The following is a 26089-nucleotide window of genomic DNA, read 5'->3' as shown; positions in this document are numbered from 1 at the left end:
AAATGTTCCTTTAAGCAGCTTGGAAAATTCCAGAAAATAATGTCAAGCCTTTAGACAATTAGCTTCTGATAGGTGTAATGAATTAGAGGTGTACCTGTGGATGTATTTTAAGGCTTCAAACTCAGTGTCTCTTTGATTGACATCATGGGAGAATAAAAAATAAATCAGCCAAGACTGGTTCATCCTTGAGAGCAATTTCCAAATGCCTGAAGGTACAATGTTCATCTGTTCAAACAATAGGACGCAAGTATAAACACCATGGGACCATGCCGCCATCATACCACTCAAGAAGGAGACGCATTCTGTCTCTAAAGTTGAACGTAGTTTGGTGCGAAAAGTAGAAATCAATCCCAGAACAACAGCAAAGGACCTTGTGAAGATGCTGGAGGAAACAGGTAGACAAGTATCTACGTATATCCACAGTAAAACGAGTCCTATATCAACATAACCTGAAAGGCTGCTCAGCAAGAAGCCACTGCTCCAAAACTGGCATAAAAATGCCAGACTACAGTTTGTAAGTGCACATTATTAACATTTTTTATTGATTCCATCCACAAAACAGATAAACACAACATAAAATACAGAATCAGTTATATAAATTAAACCCCTCCCGCCAAACATCCCACCCAACACAAACACGCACTACAGTGGTCACTTACAATTATAACATATAAAAAAAAAAATATATACTTTCAAAAAACAGAGTGCACATACACATCAAACTAAAAATTTAAAATCCCTCTCCACTGCCCCTCCCCGAGAACCCTCCAAAAAAGCTAAATATCCACCCCACTTCCTATTAAACAAATCCCATTTTCCAAACCTTCTATAAATTGCCTCCTCAAATGCTGCCACCCCACCCATCTCCCCGTACCACTCCCCAAACGAGGGTGCCCCCGCCGTTTTCTACCCCCTAAGAATGATTCACCTGGCAACCATAACTCCGGCCAGGACCCAACCTTTAAAGTGGCTATCCCCAAAATTAATGACCACCCCATCACCCAAAACGCAGAATCTGGGGCAAAATGAAAATTGTGTGTCCAAATCATCACACATAAATCTCTGAATCTTCAACCAATATTCTTGTATCTTAACACATACCCAAAAAACATGGGTTGCGTCACCGTCTTCTGATTGGCATCGCCAGCAGGTGGGTGTGTCTTTAAGACCAAGTCCATACAACCTAGAGGGTGTCCAATATAATAGATGCAAAATCTTAAATTGCATCAGACGCACCCTTGAATCTCTAGATGTAGACTTGACTTTTTTAGAATCCTAGCCCACACTCCCTCCTTCAATACCAAGTTTAAATCTCTCTCAAAGATCTTATTTTTGGAGAAATTTCCTCTGGTCTAATGAAACAAAATTAGAAATGTTTTGCCATAATGACCATCGTTATTGTTTGGAGGAAAAAGGGTGAGGCTTTCTACCGAATACCACCATCCCAACCGTGAAGCATGGGGGTAGCAGCATCATGTTGTGGGGGTGCTTTGCTGCAGGAGGGACTGGTTCCCTTCACAAAATAGATGGCATCACAAAAGGAAAATTATGTGGATATATTGAAGCAACATCTCAAGACATCAGCCAGGAAGTTAAAGCTCGGTCACAAATGGGTCTTCCAAATGGACAATCACCCCAAGCGTGGCAAAATGGCTTAAGGACAACAAAGTCAAGGTATTGGAGTGGCCATCACAAAGCCCTGACCTCAATCTGATAGAAAATATGTGGGTAGAACTGAAAAAGCATGTGCAAGCAAGGAGGCCTACAAACCTGACACAGTTACACCAGTTCTGTCTGGAGGAATGGGCCAAAATTCCAGCAACTTATTGTGAGAAGCTTGTGGAAGGCTACCCAAAATGTTTGAGCCAAGTTACAGTTTTTGTTGATCGCTTTGGTACTATTATCTCAAGTATGTGTTAAAACCTCACAGCTGTTAGTACAAAACTCATAGCAGATCATCAAAAAGGCTGTTTTTTCAAACATGTAATCACATGTTCAATTGACTAAGTACAGCACACAAAATTACACAGTAACTTTTTCACCACACCTAATCAGTGTCATCAAAGAAATACCTTTCATATGAAGTAATTGTCTTTCACAATGCAATGCTCACAATACTTTTGATATGCTTCTCTTCTTCTTAATGGTTAATCACTGAACTTTTTTGTAAATCTATAGATTTTAAATTGGTTTGTCAGCTATATACAGTATATGGATTTTGAGAAATACACAAATGAAATGTATGTTTGTATGAACATCTAAATTACATGTAACCACATATAATGAATACTCGTTATTACTAATTGATTTCACATAGTGGTAACCACAACTTGTCACCATATAAAAGGGGGGTATAAACACTGGCAATTTCTTTCAACATGGAGCAGGATAGACAGCAAGGAATAGGAAGAGCTCGTGACAAGGGATCCGTCCGAGAGGTGGGCATGGGGCCCATCGAAGGGTTAGTCATCAGAGAGGAGGCAGAACTGTTGTCTCTAATGAATTCCAGGCCATCATCGTTGATCATGTGGTGAACGAGTCCTTACGATGGCAGAGGCTGCCAGATTAGTTGATCCAAATCTAAAAAGATCAACTGTCAATTCTATCATCCGAACTTTTCGCCAAGAAAACCGGTAAGTCTGGAGGATATATACTATGCTTTACCATTATATTTACAGTAAACTAATGCATGTAAATTCATGAAACATGTTTCAGTATTCTTACAGTATGATCTATTGACAGTATACTCTGTTCTATGCTTAGAATTGACAAAACCCCATAGTGGTGGCCATGGCCATGTGCTGACCGACCAGCAGGAGTGGGCAGTAGTGGAAATGGTGAGGGCCAGTAATGATATATGGCTGTCAGAAATAAAGCAGGCAATTGAGGAGAACAATGACACCTTTGCCAATGTGGCACCCATCAGCCTACCAACAGTAGCCCGCCTTTTGAAGAGGCACCAGGTATCAATGAAACACATTTACCTGGTGCCTTTTGAGAGAAACAATGACCGGGTGAAACCATTGAGGGCTGAGTATGTTCAGGTACAGCACTATATACTGTATTACTGTTACTATTTGATGCACGGCCTACTTCATATGTATGCTAGAACTACACTGTAAAAAGAACTAACCGAAATATAATTTTTTTTTTTTTTTTTTTTAAGAGGGTGATGGTGCTTGATGATGATGTGAACCATCACAAGTAAAACAAATTAACTCGTCACCGTGGACAGAACCTCATCGGCCAACAGGCCACTGTCCAAGTACCCGGACAACGTGGAGGAAACATCTCCATGTGCGCAGCTATCTCTGAAGATGTTGTGGTAGGACGTAGGCCATTACTTGGCTCCAACAACGCTGCACATCTCATTGAGTTTCTCAATGAAATTGAGCCGGCCTGTCAAAGTGAAGGGGTCACCTATGTAATTGTGTGGGACAATGTCAGGTTCCAAAATGCAGAGGTGGTTCAAGCATGGCTTCAGGCCCATCCGCGATTCATGACCCTCTACCTGCCCCCATACTCTCCTGTGCTCGACCCTATTGAGTAGTTTTCAGCATAGAGGTGGAAGGTCTATAATCGCCAACCCCTTGAGCGTGCCACCCTCCTTCAGGCCATGGATGAGGCATGTGATGACATCAGCGTAGACCGATGTCAAGCATGGATTCACCATGCTAAAAGGTTTTTCCCAAGGTGCATGAACAATGATGACAAGGTGCATGAACAATGATGTGGACTAGACACTATGGCCAAATGCTCAAGACAGGCTTGATCCAAATTAATGTAATGTGTGCGTTTTGTTTTCATTTAGTTAATTTGTTTTATTTAACTGCGTACATTTGATTATAGAGTATACCTATGTTACAAGGTTGGGGTGAGATATTTACAAACCAGATGAATGCACATTGGCAAGTTTTGAATGAAAGACTGGCTGCATTACAAGTGTTATGAGGTTTTACCACATACCTGCGATTTAATAGTACCAAAGCGATCAACAAAAACTGTAAACCATTTAAAGGCAATGCTAACAAAGTGTATGTAAACTTCTGATGCACTGGGAATGTGATGAAATAATTCTCTCTACTATGATTCTGACTTTTTTAAATTGTAGTGATCCTAACTGACCTAAGACAGGGACATTTTCTACAATTAAATGTCAGAAATTGTGAAACAATGAGTTTAAATGTATTTGGCTAAGGTGTATGTGAACTTCTGACTTCAACTGTATACTACTCCAGCCACCTTGAAAACTTGGTGGTACAACACTGCAGATGTTGTTGAACTTTGTTTGACAAATTGTTTGCTATGTTCCTCATTTGTAAGTCACTTTGGATAAAAGCATCCACTAAATGACAATGTAGAAAATTGTAACAAAAAAAGACAAATGAGATAAGTCATCAACCTTTAATAGTTACTTTTTCACTTTTAGTTTCTTAATATCTCTGGTGCTCAAGATCAGCATTCCATTTTTGAAACGTCCAACCTGTCCTCCAAGCTCTCCGACAAAGGACGATTTACTTTTCTCACTCCTGCGAATAAACCCAAAGTAAAAAAATAATCAGAAATAGTCAAACTATCAATTTTAAATTCTCAATATCCATTTTAAGGCACCAATGCCTAGAACATTTGACAGTCCTTATTTCTATGTGCAAATGTTATTTAAGGGATATTTTCTTAGTCAAATTAAACAGGACTTCTAGCCTTTAAATCAAATGAAAAATTAATTCAAACCTTGTTTTTCCCACTTTCCTTCTAATTTTCTGCGATTCCTGAGAAAAGACCCATAGGTGAGGAACATAAGTAGGAACATATTGCATTCTGCATTTGATGTTGTGTTTTACCAAAACATGCAGATACAATCATTCAAATTTAAAATGGTAAACTTACTGATTTTGCTTCCTCTTTCTGTTTCATCTTTTTGTCTTTTAACATTTGCTGATACACTTTGTAATTAACATGCTCCTTTTTGGGGGGCTACAAGAAACAAAAATGTCATTGTTCATTTAATCAAAGGCTTTTTTTTTTTTTTTTTTTTTACAATTTTGAGAGTTCATGTACAAAGTCATAATTACATTATATATATATATATATTCAGCCACAACATTAAAACCACCTGCCTAATATTGTGTAGGTCCCCCTCGTGCCGCCAAAATAGTGCCAACACACATCTCAGAATAGCATTCTGAGATGCTATTCTTCTCACCACAATTGTACAGAGCGGTTAACTGAGTTACCGTAGACTTTGTCAGTTTGAACCAATCTGGCCATTCTCTGTTGACCTCTCTCCTCAGGGCATTTCCATCTGCAGAACTGCCCCGCATTGGATGTTTTTGGCACCTTTCTGAGTAAATTCTAGAGACTGTTGTACGTGAAAATCCCAGGAGAACAGCAGTTACAGAAATACTCAAACCAGCCCATCTTGCACCAACAATCATCCATGCGATTATCTAATCAGCCAATCATGTGACAGCAGTGCAGTGCATAAAATCATGCAGATATGGGTCGGGAGCTTCAGTTAATGTTCACATTAACCATCAGAATGGGGAAAAAAGTGATCTCTGTGATTTGGACCGTGGCATGATTGTTGGTGCCAGACGGGCTGGTTTGAGTATTTCAAACTATATATATAATTGCATATTTTCTGCATTGAGATGCACATTTGAGAGTAAGGCATCGATTTTAAGGTCGGGATGCAAATTATGACATTAACAATAGTAACAAAATATACAAGAATATTAAATGAACCATGTGAAATTTCAGCAGTGGAGCTTGATTTGGTGTCCCTGGAGGATAGAGTCACATGGGGTAACCTCCTCATGGTCGCGATTAGGGGTTCTCGCTCTCAATGGGGCACGTGGTAAGTTGTGCATGGATCGCAGTGAACCATGTGAAATTTCAGCAGTGGAGCTTGATTTGGTGTGCCACTGCAGAATGCATATAGGGGAAACACTGCTATAATACTACTATGTTTTCATGACAATGAAACCCTGCAATCAATGTATTGGATAAAACTTTACACAGATAAGGTAAGTGATTTTATCACACTAAAATAATGTTAACAAATAATGTTTACATCTTATGGCTATACTTTTGAAACAGTGTGTATTTTATGGACTGGTCCCATTCACTTACATCTTAAGTGTCTTACTGTAGCCTCGATATTTGCTTTTTTTTTTTTTTTTATAAACAAGGGGCAAGTTGAAATTATACATCAAATATACAGGTAAAGTGGTAGTTTACCAAAAAATTATAATTCTATCATGTATTCACCCAGTTGTGTATGACTTTCTACTGAAGAACACAAACAAAGATTTGTTTGTGCTCTGTATCAGCTCTGTAGGTCCATCCAATTAGAGGCATGCAAGTGAATGGTGATCAGGCCTTTGAAGCTCCAAAAAAAGAGATAAAGTCAGCATACAAGACTCCCAACGGTTTAATCAATGTCTTCTAAAGCGATCCAGTTGGTTTTGGGTGAGAACAGACCAAAATTGAACTCCTTTTTCACTGTACATCCTGACAGCACTCTCCATGGCGATCATGATTTCAAGCTCGATTACACTTCCTATAGCGCCATCTAGCCCTCTGTGCATGCTTAAAGCACTAGGAAGTATAATCAAGCTTGAAATCATCATTGTGCCTAGAAACTGCAATGGCAAGATGCACAGTGAGAAGAGTTAAATTTTGGTCTGTTCTCACCCAAAACCAACTGGATCACTTCAGAAGACATTGATTAAACAAATGGAATCATGTTTTATGCTGACTTTATCTCCTTTTTTGAGCTTCAAAGGCCTGATCACAATTCACTTGCATTGAATTAACCTACAGAGCCAAGATATTCTTCTAAAAACTTTTGTTTGTGTTATCAGAAGAAAAAAAGTCATACACATCTTAGATGGCATGAGAGTATATGAGAGAATTTTGATTTTGGGGTGAACTAAACCTTTAAGCTGTCATTATACAAAAAATTTGACTGCAGAATCCCAGGATTGACCAATCAGAATTAGGCATGTGATGGTATTCGGTAATATGGTATATCACGGTAATTAACATGCACGATGTTGTTACCGTGGGCATTTTAAAATACTGTAAATAATTCTACATAACCTTTTAGCCAAATTGTTTAAATTTTTCTGATCGCACAGTGTTTTTTTTCCCCATCAATGATTCAAGATTCACAACACTGGTGAAACTGGTGTTATTGCACAAACTGAATGATTAGTAATGGCGATGTTGGGGGGCCTGGGTAGCTCAGTGAGTACTGACACTGACTCCCACCCCTGGAATCGCGAGTTCGAATCCAGGGTGTGCTGAGTGACTCCAGCCAGGTCTCCTAAGCAACCAAATTGGCCCGGTAACCTCCTCATGGTCGCGATTAGGGGTTCTCGCTCTCAATGGGGCACGTGGTAAGTTGTGCATGGATCACAGAGAGTAGCATGAGCCTCCTGTGCTGTGAGTCTCCGCGGTGTCATGCACAGTGAGCCACGTGATAAGATGTGCGGATTGACTGTCTCAGAAGCGGAGGCAATGGAGACTTGTCCTCCGCCACCCGGATCGAGGCGAGTAACCATGCCACCACGTGGACCTAGTAAGTAGTGGGAATTGGGCATTCCAAATTGGGAGAAAAGGGGATAAAAAATAAATAAATTAAAAATAATAAAGATTCACAACACTGCATGTATGCGGCATAAATGACACATGCGCCCTTTGATGTAAACAAAACCAGCGTGGACGAGAACATTGCTGAAGGAGAAATGCAGCTGACCCTTTATTCACCTTCTAATAGGGTTAAGTCGGAAATGTGGAAGTATTTTGGGTTCCATAAAAATGTAGAGAGATTGTTGGTCGAAGATGGTTTCCCTTTGTGTAAAACATGTGGCAGAAAAGTGGCAGTGAAGGGAGCACCTCCAACATGTTCGCTCATCAGTGGGACAATTATCCCGTTCATTGAGATAAAGGTAAGTTATGACAGTTCTGCTAGTTTTTCCAAATTGTTTTTGAAAACTGAGAGGCAACACTCTAAAGCTGTCTTTTCACGATCTCCGACATTCACATATGACTGTCGTATTTCTCCCCCTAGTGGCAGTCGTGTTGAACTGTCATTTTGCTTGCAATGGATTTTATTCTCTAGGGGAAACTACCAAAGGTTTACCTCAGAATGACATTACTGTGTGTGATTTTTTTTTTTTTTGAGCAGATTCAATAAAATTCAGGATTAATATTCACTCAGTATTTATTATTAATAGTATTATTTGTCATTATTACTGTTTTTATAGTTAATATTATGATAACAGCGACAACCACCATAATTCAGCATAGAGGAAACAGAAATTAAAAGATGTTACTTTAAATATATAGGTTTTGCATGTGCAGAAATAAATTCCACATTTACACATTTGATCACACATTTACTGAAAATATTTTTGTGATATATTTGCAACGTAAAAAAATCCTTTCTGACTTCTAAGTTCTTAATTGTCCAGAATATAGGAGTAGCAGGCGTTTAGTATAAAGTTTAGGTCAAAATCCATTGATATTTCTCACTTCGCACTGATAGTTTTGCATGAATACATTACTTCCGGTCGGGCAGTCGCATATGATATAGTCGAATGAGTTGAAATATTTAAAATGCAGCCGAAGCTCAAATAGAATCCGAAAATGTCGCATCTGGAGGCGGTCGGAACCTCACGCAGCCCCCGTTCAACTCTCTATTGGAAATAAATGACTTCCGGTCTGTCGGCTTAAGAGACAACTAGCTAAGTGGCAACTAAGACGACAAAGAAAGTGAACTGTTGTTGCCATTTGCAGATAATATCTAGTTTGCTTTCAAGTGGCAAAAGAGTAATTTGCAAAAACTCTGCTAGCTACCCAGTAAAGTTTGCCTTCTAGTAACAACTAAAATACAGTTGTAATAAGCTAATAATTAGTCTTGTAATGAATAATGGCAATGTGGCACAATGATGATTTCAATATTAAGTTCTAGTTGGAATGCAACACAATTGTACATTGCCTTACCGTGAACTTGTGAAATGTTAAATGTGTAGCTAGAACCTAGCTACATATTAGCAACTATTTTGCTATCCTGAAAAAAAACAAGAATACTTGTTGTAGGCAATTAGTTGTTCAAGTTTTTTTTAATGTTCATGGTTCTTTTCAAAGTTCTTTGTTATCTGTAAAAGGCCATTTTTGTATTGAAAAAAAGTCATTAAACTTGTTATAAAGAGAACAACAATAGTTTGTTTATCTTTCAATCAGTTTTTGTAATGTAATTCAATACCGTGATAATACCGTATATCACTTTTCCTCATAATTCATCCAGCCACTCCGAACTAAACGAACGACATTCCTCCTTCAATCAAAAGACGCTGATCTTCGCTTCGTCACGAAGTCTCATTGAAACTCAAATGAACGACTAATTCAATGAAGGGGTGTATAGTGTGTCAAACCAATGATATGCTGCATAGTCAGTCTTTAGAGGTGGGAAAAGCCACCAAAGCACTCTCGCGCTTCAAACTAATGCAGTGCTTGTTTAAAGGGATCACAACAGGTAATCACACATTTATGTGCTGATTGCAAAGTCAGATGTTTTAGGAGGGTCTGAGATTAAATTAACGGGGGCCAATGCCCTCCTAAATAGGGTTTAGCAATGGCTTTGCATCAGTCTATTACCAAATTTGAGAAGTGACACAGAGAACCATGTGAAGGTGAACTCACTCTGGCTCCCAGCATGATGGCTCTGTCCTGCTCAAAAACCCTCTGCTGCTGTTTCTGATACCCGGACAGTCCAAACCTGTGAACCTCAAACCGGGCCTGTGGAAGACACGCACGATCACAAGATTTTCATGGGACATTCAAGGATAAATTGCAAAAAGCAATTTTTTTTTTTTTGTCTTGTTTTCCAGTAAAAAATCTAAACATCCTACACATAATATTTAATTATATTACAGTTATATACAATACATATGATATAAATTACATATACAATATACTGTTTTTAGAGAAATATCAGAACAGGCATTGAAAATATTTCAGCGGCCGCCCAAGCAAAACTTTGGGCCGCCAAAACCAAATTAATAAAATTAATCTCACGTTTGGCACTTTCGTGCGAGTGTGCTCAATATGGTAAGCGAGCCATCACAAAACTACTAGAGCAAGATATCAGCTCTGCTGGATTATTTTGACATGCGCCAAAATAAAGGTTTTTCAAATACACATCATCACCCATACTAAAACTGATCACGATTTTAAAGCAGTAACAGTTTGTTCGTTTTTTTTTTTTATTTATTTTTTTTTTGACAAAAATGTTGCAGTTTCAAATTAAATATGCTAACCTATAAGGTGGAATCTTTTTTTATTACAACTGTTGCAGCTGTAGTCAAAGTTTCTAAATGTGTTTCAGCAAACTAAATATTTTCATAAATATGTTTCATTAAAACACAAATTCAGCAAGACTACTTATATTCAGACTGTTCCCATAAGTAGAACACTACTGAGTTGGGACTGTGCTAGTGAAAATGCTTGTTTCCTGTTCCATAACAGATATTGTTTTCCTTTCATCAGGCTCCTAATAATTTAGTTAATCTTAAGGAATATCTGAAGGCAAACAAGGTCAGTTTATTTCCTAATATCAAACATAACATACAGTGGCAAGAAAAAGCATGTGAATCCTTGGGAATTAGCTGGTTTTCTGCATTAATTGGTTGTAAAATGTGATCTTCATCTATGTCATAAGTATAGACAACCACAATGTGCTTAAGATAACAACACAATTATAATATTTCATGTCTTTATTTAACACATCCCATTAAACATTCACAGTGCTGTGTAAAAAGTAAGTGAACCTTTGAATTTAATAACTGGTCGATCCTCATTTGGCAGCAATAACCTCAACCAAGAGTTTCCGGTAGCTGCGGATTAGACCTGCACAGCGTTCAGAAGAAATTTTGGACCATTCTTCCTGCTTCAGCTCAGTCATATTCTTAGGATGTCTGGTGTGAACAGCTCTCAAGGTCATCCCACAGCATCTCTATTGGGTTAAGGTCTGGGCTCCGACTGGACCACTCCAAAAGGTGGATATTTTTTTTTTTTTTTTTTTTTTTTTTTTTAAGTCATTCTGTAGTGGATTTATTTCAATGTTTAGGGTCATTGTCCTGCTGCATCATCCAACTTCTACTGAGCGTCTACTGGCGCACAGCCACCCTGACATTATCCTGTAGTAGGATATCTTGATAAACTTGGGAATTAATTTTTCCCTCGGTGATGGCAAACGGTCCAGGCCCCCGAAGCAGCAAAGCAGCCCCAAACCATGATGCTCCCTCAAACATACTTCACCACTGGGATAATGTTTTAAGTCTGTATACGGTGCCCTTTTTATGCCATACGTAGTGCTGCATGTTCTTCCCAAAAGAATCCAACCTTAAGTTTCATCAGTCCACAAAACATTTTCCCAGTAGCATTATTGAGTGTCAAGGTGTACTTTCGCAAACTTAAGGCTTGCAGCAATGTTTTTGTTAGAAAGCAGTGGCTTCCTTCGTGGTGTCCTGCCATGGACACCATGCCTGTTTAATGTTTTCCGTATAGTAGACTCACAAATAGAGATGTTAACCAGTTCCAAGGATACCGTCAATTCTTTAGCTGTCACTCTAGGGTTCTTTTTTACCTCACTGAGCATTCTGTGGTGTGCCCTTTGAGTCATCTTGGCTGGACGGCCACTTCTAGGAGAGTAGCCACAGTACTAAATAGTCTCCATTTATAGACAATTTGTCTAACTGTAGGCAGATGAAAATCTACGCTCTTCGAGATAATTTGTAACCCTTTCCAGATGCTTCTTGTGAATAGCAAACTCAAAATGAGTTTTGGTCAAACCCACACTTCCAATCCCATTTCATTAACTGCATGACAGGTTAGCCAACTCCTGACTCTAATAGCTTTTGTTGACTTCATTAGCCTAGGGGTTCACATACTTTTTCCAATCTACACTGTGAATGTTTGAATGATGTATTATGTAGTGTAATACAATCATTTGTGTGTTATTAGTTAAAACAGATTGTGTTTGTTCATTATTATAACTTAGATAAAGATCAAACAAGATTATAAAACAAATGTATACATAAACATAGGTAATTCCATACTACTAGCCACTGTATACTAAACGGGAGGAAAACTTTGTCCATAATTTGTCGACAAGTCTTGGAGGTCCACACTTTAAACCCCTTTATGCACTTGCCCTTATATTTACAGTACAATTACTGACATAAGCAAAGGTAAGACCATGATCGGCACCTTATTTCTGTGGTTAGGCGAATGTAGCTAGTCTTTCTTATAAATGTAATTATAGAAATAAGGTGCTAATTACATTGTTTAGTTTGATTTCACATTACATAAAGTAAAAAGTTATGCACTGAATTCAAAGGTTCAATATACCTAGATGGTGAACAATTATTCATATCCAATGCAAACATGAAATGCAATTATATTATGTATTATTTAAATGCAATTATGTAATAAACCAACTTTGAGCATGTGTATGACCGTATACGTCAGCCACCACCGAAGACCATCTGTGACCCAGAAAAAGCCTATGGTGTAATAATATACAATGAATTCAAAGGGAAAACGATTCTTTTTCCTACCCCTTTGGCAAATAGTTTCTTGTTTTAAGCATAAACCTCACTACATTTCATTAGATTTCTCTGAAAAAAAGACTTAAAGGAATAGTTCACCCAAAAATGATAGCTCTCTCATCATTTATGTACCCTTATGCCGTCTCAAACTCATATGACTTTGGAACACAAAGATATTTTAATGGAAATATGATATACATACAATGCAAGTCAATTGGGTCCAACACTTAAGCACTTCCTCACGCTTTACGCGCATACACGCTCTGCACATGTCAAGTGAAAGGAAGTGTAATCGAACTGCAAATCATAATCGTGTCTAGGAGACTGCAAAGTCAAGATTTATGATTGGTTTATATTTTATGATTGGTCCGTTTCTCACCCAAGGCCGATCGTATCGCTTGTGAAATCAAATTTGAAGTTTTGCTACTTTTAGTCCATGTCTATTAGCTTTATTGTCATCTATATGCTAGTGTACATCTAAAAGTTGCCAGACTTTGTTTTCAGAAGATATAAACATTTAAAATCTGCAGTCTCTTTGTTCCAGCTAAAAAGACTCATGGAACATCAAGGACGTCACATCTCACATATATTCAACAAACAGGAGGCATAAGCAACCAAAACAAGCAGATTCATCCACAAGCTGTCCCAAAGAAATGATTCTGCACAAAACAAACTCCAGCCGCTATGTGGAACCAGCACAAAAAGAAACTAAAAAGGCGCCCAGTTTCCTCGAACAGTCAAGTGTATGTTCAGTGAGTCGGTCCACTAGGCAGCAACATGAAAAATCACCAAATGGCTTACTCACTCCATTGTCTTTATGTAGGACAATGCTTGCTGGGGACATGTAAATATTTTGCGGCCATCCTTAGTATCTATTCTCAGTTTGGCCAGAAACATCAGAGCAAAAGTGACCTTCCATTGATGTAAGAGTTTCTTGCATTCCCTGAATCGATCATGTTTCTCTCTTGTCGAGGAAGTCTGGGAACAAGAAAATGCTGTGGTTCTTCCAAGAAAGCTTTCCTTTACTCCTCGCCTTGCGTAACACGAGATCTTTATCAGATGATCTCAGACATTTGGCCAGAATTATCGGGGCCTGTCTCCCTCCGCGGATCTCTGCGAGCTCGCTCGATTTCCAGCTTATTGCCCGTTACGTCCAGCAGACTCGGGAAGAGCTCGTCTAGGAATTTCACCATATCTCTGCCTTCCTCATGCTCAGGAATTCCAACAATTCGGACTTTGTTTCATCGATTACGATTCTCCAAATCCTCCAGTTTTTCCCAAACGCATTGCAAGTCTGTCTCGGTCGCTAGCAGGTTAGCAGCTAATTCACTCTCCGATGAGTCCAGATAATCGATCTGTTTTTTGACATCCAACAAACTTGTAACCAACTCAGAGAATTTCGTCTCCATGGAAGTGATCGATCGAAGTATCACAGCAAGATCCTCCAAGTCTGCAATGACCTTCGTCAGCATTGCTGACACATTCATCAATTCACGCCGGATTTCTTTCAGTTCACCGTCCGAATTGAGTCCGGGGCTTCCGACCTGCCACTGCAGGGAATCAGCTTGAGCATGTAAGTGTCTTTTAATGTCTCCAGAGCCCGAGGATTTTGAATTTTTTGACATATTGTCTTCCTAGAACATTTAAGAATCAAGGTGTATCGAATCTCACCGGTTTATGACACAAATAGTATTAAAACTAGCAAAGTGCGCAGAGCTCGCCGTTCACACGTCTGCTCCTCACACGGCGTCACCCCCAAAAATCCTATTGTTATCAAATGTTTTGGTCTCGTTTTCCATTTAAAATTGTCAAAAAAAATCCTTAAAACAGGATATATTTACTTGAGAAGCAACAAGATATTTAGACTAGCTTTAAGAGAATGTATCTTAAATAAGCGTATTTTGTCACTTGGTTATACTTCTGCGAGTGCAGTAAAGACAAAATATACTTATATTCAAGATCTATTCTCTAAAAGCAAGTCTAAATATCTTATATGCTGCTTCTCAGGTGAATGCATATTTTTTAAAATAATTTTTATTTTAAAATATTTGTATTTTTAATATTATATTAAACATTCTCAGATAACAATTTTTTCTTCTGCAGTATAGCTGCTAAAGAAAATGTACATTGTTTTAAAGGAGTTTTAGATATTTATATTGGAAAACAAGCCAAAACAAAAACAAATCAAAAATGTATTTTGTTGCAGTGTATAATGGAGCAAAGACTACCCTCTCTCATCTTTGTTCACTTCAATCCATCTTTAAATCACAAAAAAACAAACTCTCTCTTATTAATAAAGCTGCGTATTGCCAATTTTCTTCACGATAAGAAATGCACAGTGACATATTATGATTCAATAAGTCGCAAGCCATCACGTTATAATCTAGCATTAAATGCACGCACTCGAGGGACAAACATCCCCGCGACAGAGTGTGCAGCAGCTGGATGCAGTTTCAATCTCTCCCCCTTAGATCGGGACACTTCGCGCAACTCACAGAAGAGGCGCTGACTGCACAGAGAAATTTTCAAACCAGTTTGAGTTTGTAGTTACTTACATGACCTTCAGTATTATTTGAACTTTAATAAAGCTATAATGCATTAAATCTAACTGCATTTAAGATGTAACGCCGGGGTGTTTCCTTTTAAGACACTCGACATAAGCTCCACTTATTCCACAACGAGTGTGCTTCTGTATTTACTTTTGTATTTTTGCATTATGATTCCCTCTTACTTTGTCATCTACATCACCTGAAGCTGTTTGGAAAGTTTAGAGTGCATCTGGACTGTGAGCTGTGTAATTCTTCCTCTCCTCAGTCAGACGAGAGCTGCAGTGCTGCTCTCGTGCGTCATCATTAGTTTAATGTGATCTCATGTTACGTTAAATGTGATCAAACGACTATTCAACAACGAAAGTTTTGCCGAAATTTTCTCGTCGACGCTGTCAATAACGTCAACTAATTGTTTCACCCCTAAACTAAACTAACACACATAGACAAACATTAATACAGGTTGGTGAGTGAGCTGTAACAGAGAAAATTGAACTTTATGGAGTCTATAGACCATGCCCTGACACATCGATACTTCATTTAGTATATCTCGATTTGCAACCGGGTTACCCGAAGTATTTAAATAAAACACCACCAAAAGTCTGGAGGTGTACTTGCATTTCGTTGCTTTGGTTCTTTGGCTGGGTCCGTAGAAAGTTCTGGCTGTTCTACGTCTATGTTTTTGGACCTCTATCAAGATCGTGGGTGCTGGATAGCTCGGTGCCGGAATGATCAGGCGGGCTTTGACGAGAGGCCTCCCGCAAGGGAGACTTGTGACTCCCCATCACGTGTGGAAGTCGTAGTGCAGAGAAGAGAGAGGAGCTCCTCTGAACTTTGCATTCCGAGCTTTCCTGAACTCTACAATGTGCGCAACCTGGACAGAGGGAAGATGGGCTCATTGAAGAGCAAGATCCAAGAGCCAAGAGAGTTAGTTCATCCTAGGTGGGGAGGTTTTGTTGAGTTGAGGTTGGCCACACCCCAAAGGTGTCTTGAGCCAATCAGAAGTGTCTTTATGATGTCACATGATCACCTCTTACCATCCTTTTTCAAAGTTGATTTACAATCCTTTGTGTAAAGGTCTCTTAAATTCCCACTCGAAAAAGTATGTTTTAATCATACATTTTTTTTATATTAAAGCAAATTATAACAATTAATTCATCCATTGCGCTCCTAATGTAAAGGCAAACCAGACAAGATACATTTGCTCTGAAAAATAGTTAACTATTTTAACATGGTTAATACAAGATTAAAATTCATAATCACCAATTTATCTGTTATAAATGTGATTACAGGTCACTACACATATTTTAAAGGTTAAAAGAGGCTATAATAATTTGTGTAAGATACATTTTTACTATCAGAATTGGACTGTGCATTGTGCAGTGTAGAATGATACAATCTTTTATAGTTCATAATATATGTATATGCATTGTAAAAACCCAAGAAAAGTTATTTTTGTGCTTTTGGAGATGATAGAAAAACACTAGTTTTGGTCCAGCTAAAGACAGTTTCCAAAGGGATCCTTCCAAAGACAGTTTTCAAGCACTCTAGTCTTGTATAGAGTTTCTTAGCATGTGACAGTCATGCTTCCACAGAAAATGTCTCGTGCTCCCTTATTAGTCTATTTTCTAACTGTAGTAAATTGGTTCAATCGAAGGACAAAGACTGGTTCCAAGTGGGGTTTTGGGGGAAGGTTGTTCCTTCAGCTGAGAGTGTTAAAATCATTCTTTTGTTCTGGAAAACAGTTGACGTTCAACAGAGCAGATTTTATGGACTCTTTTCAGGCCTCTAGCTCATTTACGTCTTGTTTTGGTAGACTGTTGGGTGTCCGCAGGGCAGAGTGTAAATCCTGGATTTAAGTCGTTCTGCATAGAAATAGTTCATTCTTCTGCCCAAAACATCCTACAATTTATTATGTTTTACTCGCTCGTTTCTCATTCATCTGCATTGGACTTGCACATCGGCTCCAGCCTCGTTCTAAGCATAGATCACGATGTGCCGTGTGCTTTTGTGGGCTGGTTATGGATTCATTTTGTTAGTTAGAGGTTCAGTTCTCAAGTCTTTGGAAAAGCTGTCCCCGGTAAGTGGCACTGACATGAGCAGCATAGTGGAAAGGGTTGTGTGTGTGGCAGTACACTAAAGCCTATTGGCTATTTTTAATAGTTGTTCTACATGTCACTTGTTTCAGTAGGAAATATGGCAAAACAACAAATCAAACTGCGCTCGTCAAGGCTCTTCATGGGGACTTTATGAAAACATGGTTTAAAGCACTCAAATCATGTGGATTAACTTAAAACTGCCTTTAAGTCCTTTCAGGAGCTTGCTAGTGTTGGACCCCATTGACTTGTATTTCACAGAAGAAAGTCAGTTTTAAGAGTTTGAGACAGCTTAAGGCTGAATAAATGATGAGAAAACATTTTTGGGTGAACTATTCCTTTAATGTCTCATATTTTTGCTTCTCAAGCAAATTTATCTTGTCTAAAGGATGTTTAGATATTTTTTTACCAGAAAACAAGACAAAAATACTGATTAAGAAAATTATTTGCAGTGTGTATTATGCGGCCTCTCCCACTGCAAATACAAAAGCAGTTTATACATTAATTAAAGACATACTCACCTTTTCTATTGTTAGTTCCTCATTCAGCTCTTTTTTCTTCTTTTCTTTGATGTCAGGGGCCTAAGAGTAAACACATCGATTGAGACAGGGATGAGTGCTGAAAGAACTGCATCAGCTCGGTCAACTGTATTTGAAAGATTTATTCATTCATGCAATTATCAATCCGCAAGGGCTGCAATTTAATTATATATAAATGGTCTTCATGCGCTGCTGGATGTGCGCAGCTCTGTTCTCTGTAAACATACTAATGTGCTCGCTCTAGATTCACTAAGTGCACATTTTCCATGTTTCCCAAATATGTTTGGCTGCTTAAAGTTACTATCAAAATCTAAAGTAACCCCATAACACTGGGTTTGTGGACAGAAGAGTAGATAAAAGCATTTCTCTGCAGTAAATGGCCATTGTGAACTCAACTTCAAACAAACGTCTTCCCTCATGTTCCATCAAAATAAAAGCTCTGCCAAATTAAAGGATTAAGGGTTTAACCGGACTGCATTGCAATGCCGCATCCACGTGTAAATTAGTACATATGATACTGTTTTTAGTTTTTGTCGTCTGGTTCTTTTAAAGAAGACTTAAATGTGAACACCCTTTCTTAAACAGTATTTCTATTAGCAGAAGAGCATGTTTGCCCATGACTTTTGATTTAAAAAAAAAAAAAAAAATCTATTTTATTAATATATATATATAAATATACATACACTATATTGCCAAAAGTATTCGCTCACCCATCCAAATAATTGAATTCAGGTGTTCCAATCACTTCCATGGCCACAGGTGTATAAAATGAAGCACCTAGGCATGCAGACTGCTTCTACAAGCAGTCGCTCTCAGGAGCTCAGTGAACTCCAGCGTGGTACTGTGATAGGATGCCACCTGTGCAACAAGTCCAGTCGTGAAATTTCCTCGCTACTAAATATTCCACAGTCAATTATTAGTGGTATTATAACAAAGTGGAAGCGGTTGGGAATGACAGCAACTCAGCCACGAAGTGGTAAGCCACATAAAATGACAGAGCGGGGTCAGCGGATGCTGAGGCGCATAGTGCGCAGAGGTCGCCAACTTTCTGCAGAGTCAATCGCTACAGACCTCCAAAGTTCATGTGGCCTTCAGATTAGCTCAAGAACAGTGCGTAGAGAGCTTCATGGAATGGGTTTCCACGGCCGAGCAGCTGCATCCAAGCCATACATCACCAAGTGCAATGCAAAGCGTCGGATGCAGTGGTGTAAAGCACGCCGCCACTGGACTCTAGAGCAGTGGAGACGCGTTCTCTGGAGTGACGAATCACGCTTCTCCATCTGGCAATCTGATGGACGAGTCTGGGTTTGGCGGTTGCCAGGAGAACAGTACTTGTCTGACTGCATTGTGCCAACTGTGAAGTTTGGTGGAGGGGGGATTATGGTGTGGGGTTGTTTTTCAGGAGCTGGGCTTGGCCCCTTAGTTCCAGTGAAAGGAACTCTGAATGCTTCAGCATACCAAGAGATTTTAGACAATTCCATGCTCCCAACTTTGTGGGAACAGTTTGGGGATGGCCCCTTCCTGTTCCAACATGACTGCGCACCAGTGCACAAAGCAAGGTCCATAAAGACATGGATGAGCGAGTTTGGTGTGGAAGAACTTGACTGGCCTGCACAGAGTCCTGACCTCAACCCGATCGAGCACCTTTGGGATGAATTACAGCGAAGACTGCAAGCCAGGCCTTCTCGTCCAACATCAGTGTCTGACCTCACAAATGCGCTTCTGGAAGAATGGTCAAAAAGTCCCATAAACACACTCCTAAACCTTGTCGAAAGCCTTCCCAGAAGAGTTGAAGCTGTTATAGCTGCAAATGGTGGGCCGACGTCATATTAAAGCCTATGGATTAAGAATGGGATGTCACTTAAGTTCATATGCGTCTAAAGGCAGATGAGCGAATACTTTTGGCAATATAGTGTGTGTGTGTGATATATATATATATATATATATCACACACACACACACACACACACACATATACATATATATATATATATATACACAGGTGCATCTCAATAAATTAGAATGTCGTGGAAAAGTTCATTTATTTCAGTAATTCAACTCAAATTGTGAAACTCGTGTATTAAATAAATTCAATGCACACAGACTGAAGTAGTTTAAGTCTTTGGTTCTTTTAATTGTGATGATTTTGCTCACATTTAACAAAAACCCACCAATTCACTATCTCAACAAATTAGAATACATCATAAGACCAATAAAAAAAAAACATTTTTAGTGAATTGTTGGCCTTCTGGAAAGTATGTTCATTTACTGTATATGTACTCAATACTTGGTAGGGGCTCCTTTTTGCTTTAATTACTGCCTCAATTCGGCGTGGCATGGAGGTGATCAGTTTGTGGCACTGCTGAGGTGGTATGGAAGCCCAGGTTTCTTTGACAGTGGCCTTCAGCTCATCTGCATTTTTTGGTCTCTTGTTTCTCATTTTCCTCTTGACAATACCCCATAGATTCTCTATGGGGTTCAGGTCTGGTGAGTTTGCTGGCCAGTCAAGCACACCAACACCATGGTCATTTAACCAACTTTTGGTGCTTTTGGCAGTGTGGGCAGGTGCCAAATCCTGCTGGAAAATGAAATCAGCATCTTTAAAAAGCTGATCAGCAGAAGGAAGCATGAACTGCTCCAAAATTTCTTGGTAAACGGGTGCAGTGACTTTGGTTTTCAAAAAACAAAATGGACCAACACCAGCAGATGACATTGCACCCCAAATCATCACAGACTGTGGAAACTTAATACTGGACTTCAAGCAACTTGGGCTATGAGCTTCTCCACCCTTCCTCCAGACTCTAGGACCTTGGTTTCCAAATGAAATACAAAACTTGCTCTCATCTGAAAAGAGGACTTTGGAACACTGGGCAACAGTCCAGTTCTTCTTCTCCTTAGCCCAGGTAAGACGCCTCTGACGTTGTCTGTTGTTCAGGAGTGGCTTAAGAGGAATACGACAACTGCAGCCAAATTCCTTGACATGTCTGTGTGTGGTGGCTCTTGATGCCTTGACCCCAGCCTCAGTCCATTCCTTGTGAAGTTCACCCAAATTCTTGAATCGATTTTGCTTGACAATCCTCATAAGGCTGCGGTTCTCTCGGTTGGTTGTGCATCTTTTTCTTCCACACTTTTTCCTTCCACTCAACTTTCTGTTAACATGCTTGGATACAGCACTCTGTATATTTGGATACAGCACCAGCTTCTTTGGCAATGAATGTTTGTGGCTTACCCTCCTTGTGAAGGGTGTCAATGATTGTCTTCCGGACAACTGTCAGATCAGCAGTCTTCCCCATGATTGTGTAGCCTAGTGAACCAAACTGAGAGACCATTTTGAAGGCTCAGGAAACCTTTGCAGGTGTTTTGAGTTGATTAGCTGATTGGCATGTCACCATATTCTAATTTGTTGAGATAGTGAATTGGTGGGTTTTTGTTAAATGTGAGCCAAAATCATCACAATTAAAAGAACCAAAGACTTAAACTACTTCAGTCTGTGTGCATTGAATTTAATACACGAGTTTCACAACTTGAGTTGAATTACTGAAATAAATTAACTTTTCCACGACATTCTAATTTATTGAGATGCACCTGTATGTGTGTGTGTGTATACATGTGTGTGTGTGTGTGTGTATATATATATGTATGTGTGTGTGTGATATATATATATACACACACACACATATATTTTTGTGTGTGTGTGTGTGTAATTTATATATATATATGTATGTATGTATGTATGTATATACGTGTGTGTATATACGTGTGTGTGTGTATTATATATATATATATATATAATACACACATGCATACATATACACACACATATATACATATATGTATGTGTGTGTGTGTGTGTATATATATATATTTATATATATATATACACACACACACACGCACGTACAATTGTCTGGCATAATCAATGTTGCTGTCTATACTGGGTGTGCAATTCGCCGCGATGGCTTGAAGCTGTCTACACTGGACTTTCTAAAGGCCGTTACACACTAGCAAGCCTTTAGAACATTCGCTTTTACGAGTATCTAGTTCATTTTCAGTGAGAGGCACGCGGAAAGTGGCAAATCATGCAACCAGTGCTCGTGCACCCAATATCCTGCCGCTTTCACGTGCACGGCTCTTCGCGACAGGCGCCGCAAAGAGGTAAAAATATTTGATCTTTTTCTGCAGCAGTCATTGAAAGGCTAATTATTCACAGCCAAACAATTTACTGAACTCATATCAGATTGCTGAAAACATGGAAGAAAAGATAAATGTCATTAAAATTCCCAAACTACATGATCCTTTGAAAAACTCATAAAGAGATATTATTTGAAAGCCAGGGCTTAGGAGCATATGAGTGCACAAGTAGATTTGCCAGGTTAAAACAGACTGCAAAATGAAATGATTTCAATGGGTGACATGTCGTCAATGCTAATCATAAACCATACCCAAAAATATTTCACTTAATTCTAATGACATTATAAACAACAAATAAAAATAAATTCTGCACTAAATTTGCATCAGGTTTTCTTGTAGGCAAATCAAAGACAGACAAATCAACAATAAACACTAGTGCCGTTTTTATCATTTGTTTATCTTTATGTAACAACAGATTATGATTCAACTGACTTCTATTATTTAACTTACTGTCTGCTGATTTTAACTACTACATGAAGTGCAACAGTTAACAAAGTGAGCCCAGTTTAAAATCTGTGGTCAACTTAATCTAATTAAACAGTGTTGACAGGGCACTTCTTGAGGTAAGGTAAAACAGATCCAAAACTACTTTGGATAATGAAAATTGTGTTTACTTACGTTGGTTTTAGTAAATACAAATGTGTGTGTGTGTGTGTGTGAGACTTGGCGCAATGGAGTTCTTGTTCATTGTAAATATGACAACGGCTGCCACTGAAACCGCGACACGAGCACCACCTACCCTGCACAAAACGCATGTGTAATGAGGGAGCGAGAGCTTTATATCTCTTGATGTTTCTCTTAAATCATGTATGTTGTTTTGCACTATTTTCTTTGCATGCCATTTCTTTCTAAGCTGCCATTGCTTCTAAGCACTTAAAACTGAAACGGAGGGCACTCCCAGCCAAGTGCATTGATCATGAGAAGCAAAGGCTGCGTGCTTTACCGATAACTATGGGTCTTAGCTATTAAAAGAGCATTCTCTACATGTGAAGTTGCAAATGTTCTTTTCTTTTTCATGTGCGTTTCCCAAACCTGCACTTAACACGAACATGCGACGCACTTTTAAGTGCTTCTTTGCTGTCCATTTGGAAGTGTTGAAATCTGTTGGTATAGTGTCGCTCATTCATAGATTTGTGCATACCTTTATAAATACTTGTAATTTAGCTCGCTGAGAAATGTTCAAAGTTATTTTCTTAAATAATCAAATTAATTAACTACATAATTAAATACATAGTTTTGTAATTATTTTTGTGCTGGAGGCTATGATCTGCTGTTTTTACACAATTACCGCTTTGTTCATCAAATGTGCTTTTGCAATGTTTCATTTACCATCTGTGGGTCAACTATTGGGGTGTAAGCTTCTAGGGTCTATGAAGACTATATAAAAAGTATAAAGGAGGTTAACGTGTTGGCAGGGCTATTTCATGTGCACAACAGGGCGGAAGCACTAACATAAGGTAAATGTACAAACATTAACTGATTAAGCAGAGATCTGCGCTTTGCGCCCAAACTGATCATCAATGCATAACAATGTGCACGTGACAGCGCCCTTCAGTGTCAGAGAGGAAGATAAGAGTTTGTAAAGAGAAGGAATGTGGGAAGATGCAACAAGCTAGACAATTTCCCCATAGATACAGTATAACATCGACATCATTCCTTCTGAACTTAATACTATATCATGCGGCCACTTTGTACCAACTCCTGCATAAAGGTAGGACTATTGTTTATTGATTTAGGCCTAATTAATTTTTCATTCATTCATTTATTATTTTTATTGTAATTTATTATTTTATTTAATTTTCTTGTTTCTGCTCATACTTGGCTGTTCTCTCTACCTGTAGCTTTGGTTTTCAGCAGTGCAACAGCATTGCACCACCTACTGGTGAAAATGAATAGCACCAGTTTGAAATTGTGCATCGGTACTCTGCTGCTTTTCCTGCAGTTCCTGGATGTGGAAGGTTGAATTTACAACCGAATTTGAACCACTGAATTTGAGGAAGTGAATTTAAGTGAAACAGAACGGGCTGAATTTTAACTGTCAAAAAATCTAGATGGTATTTTCAAATGAACTGAATATTTTGGAAATGAACTTTGGAAGGTGAATATTTATTTTGTAATTTTAAATAATGAAATTAGTTGTGAAATTTTTCCAAATTAAATATTCAATGCTTAAAAATACAACCATGTTAAATTTCAGCCTCCCAAAATGCAAGCACTGTAAATTCAATGCATTTAAATGCAAGCACTGATAATACAATGCATTTATTTTTTTTGATTACAGCAATTCACCATGCTTTTCTGCTTCAAAAACTTTAGAATTTAGCCCCATACTGCATGCACCAACTGAGCAACTACCATTGAGATGATTGGGAATGCTAATGGATAAATCGCTCCTGGAACAACTTGGATACACCACGGAAGTCTTGCTATGATTTCTCTTACCTTCCGCCTTGCTTCAACAGGCTGTGATAACTTTTTCTTCTTCAGAGGATCAATAAATGTAACAACCTCCACACTGGACTGCCTAGTTCCAGATACTGTGTTTTCACATACTGAAGAGTTTGACACATTTGTCATGTGTTGGTCTGAGTCAGTCTCATAACTGACAGTATGTGCGTTTTCTTCAGTATCTTTCTCAATATCAGTGTTGTCCTCTTTAGTCTTCTTCCTCTTGCGTGATTTCTTTAATCTCCTGTTTTTTGCACCGTCGCCTAAACATGAAAGAAAAAAAAAATAATACTCAAGAATCACAGATGATTGATAAACTTAATTGACTCGAGTTTACACATGGGGGCTCCATTCATCGAGAAGCACATTTGGCCATGCAACTATGTTTGGAATTGCATACTGCTCACATTAATTCTGCAGTATGTATGCTGTTTGCAGTATGCAAATTGTCTATGTGCATGGAACACCTAGATGACCCACTACAATGGAATGAAATACTTTATCTCATAACATTAATGTAGTTCCATCTCTTTGTGGAGTCATTATTTGATAGGACTTTAAAAAAGCAGCACTTTTTGGGGGATAACAACAATGCAAAAACTGTATTTACTTTCAGATGTAGCATACTACTGCTTGAAATTTTTTGTGTTGCACACCGTGTACTGTTTCACATATTACTTCAAAAACCAAAAACAGCAGTATACAATACATACTGCACAGTATGCAGTACACTAGTATTCCATTCTCAACATCGCCATAGATTACTACATCAAACATATTATATAATCTTCGGTTTACTGACACTGTTATAGTTAGTAATATACACATTTTACTCTTTTTTTTTTAAATACTAATTTTAAAGATTAAATGAATGATCATTGGCTGATATCTAGATGTGTTAGTATGTCTTTTAGCTTATTAATAAAAATCTTCGTGCTCACCAAAATCATACAACGTGTTTAAAACTTGATCGAGGAAAATCCGATCTTCGTCCGATTCTCCTCCTTTTGCATCTCTCGTAACGCTCATTTCAAATGATTAAAACGTTTTTAACTAAAATGCTAGCTTTCGTGTGTTTCACGTGTGTACACCATTAAACGGGTCGTGTCTAGACCGGAACCCACTCTCGTCAATCTCGCGAGATTATTACACGGCGTTAATTTGAAGTCGCACAGCAACGAGAAGCGCTCGCAAAAGATTAGGCTCGTTTGAGATGCCAAACGCCTCGCCTTGAAAGCAGACGAGAGTAGACAGCTGCAGTCAGGGAAGGAGTGAAATACGTGCTGTCAAGTCGGACAATTCTCAATTCTCGTTGTGGATCAGACACCTTCAAGATCAAAGGCAGATATCGCGGGATTCACGTTCATTCGCTGTTGCTTCTTCTTCCGTTTTATTGGCGGATCGCAACATAAAAGTGCGTTACCGCCACCTGCTGTTATGCACTGTTGCTGATTAAATGGATATAATTAAAATTCTGTTTCTTTAAAATGAAAATAAATATTATGAAAAAGACACTCATTGTAAATGTTATTTAATTTCTACCATAGACGTGTATTTTCATCCATTTGTTATTTAATAAAGACATGTATTTTAGATATTTCAGAAATATGATAATCACATATCCCTTACAGAGATCGCACTGTCAGAGT

General features: G+C 38.5%; 1 protein-coding gene across 1 annotated transcript; it reads right to left on the bottom strand.

Moving 5' to 3' along the window:
* Window positions 1-525: 525 nt before the first annotated feature.
* c19h1orf131 (chromosome 19 C1orf131 homolog) lies at window positions 526-25750 on the bottom strand. Its single transcript, XM_051644902.1, has 7 exons — window positions 25382-25750; window positions 24435-24703; window positions 17784-17843; window positions 9712-9807; window positions 4888-4974; window positions 4732-4769; window positions 526-4529 (listed from the first exon to the last, which is right to left on the bottom strand). Exons 1-7 carry the CDS (start codon window positions 25467-25469, stop codon window positions 4412-4414), a joined length of 756 nt encoding a protein of 251 aa, XP_051500862.1. The 5' UTR covers window positions 25470-25750; the 3' UTR covers window positions 526-4411.
* Between the last annotated feature and the right edge of the window lie 339 nt (window positions 25751-26089).

The sequence above is a fragment of the Myxocyprinus asiaticus genome, chromosome 19 (genome assembly GCF_019703515.2).
Source record: "Myxocyprinus asiaticus isolate MX2 ecotype Aquarium Trade chromosome 19, UBuf_Myxa_2, whole genome shotgun sequence".
NCBI lineage: Eukaryota > Metazoa > Chordata > Actinopteri > Cypriniformes > Catostomidae > Myxocyprinus > Myxocyprinus asiaticus.
This window is presented reverse-complemented; position numbering and strand designations above follow the sequence as displayed.

What these genes read in the sequence shown, in the direction of transcription:
- c19h1orf131 (XM_051644902.1), bottom strand. Translation starts at nt 25,469, where the DNA reads ATGAGCGTTACGAGAGATGCAAAAGGAGGAGAATCGGACGAAGATCGG. An exon ending in AAACACGTTGTATGATTTTG is followed by an intron (nt 24,704 to 25,381) that starts GTGAGCACGAAG and finishes TTTCATGTTTAG; the next exon opens with GCGACGGTGCAAAAAACAGG. An exon ending in AGAAAGAGGAAGCAAAATCA is followed by an intron (nt 4,770 to 4,887) that starts GTAAGTTTACCA and finishes GTCTTTTCTCAG; the next exon opens with GAATCGCAGAAAATTAGAAG.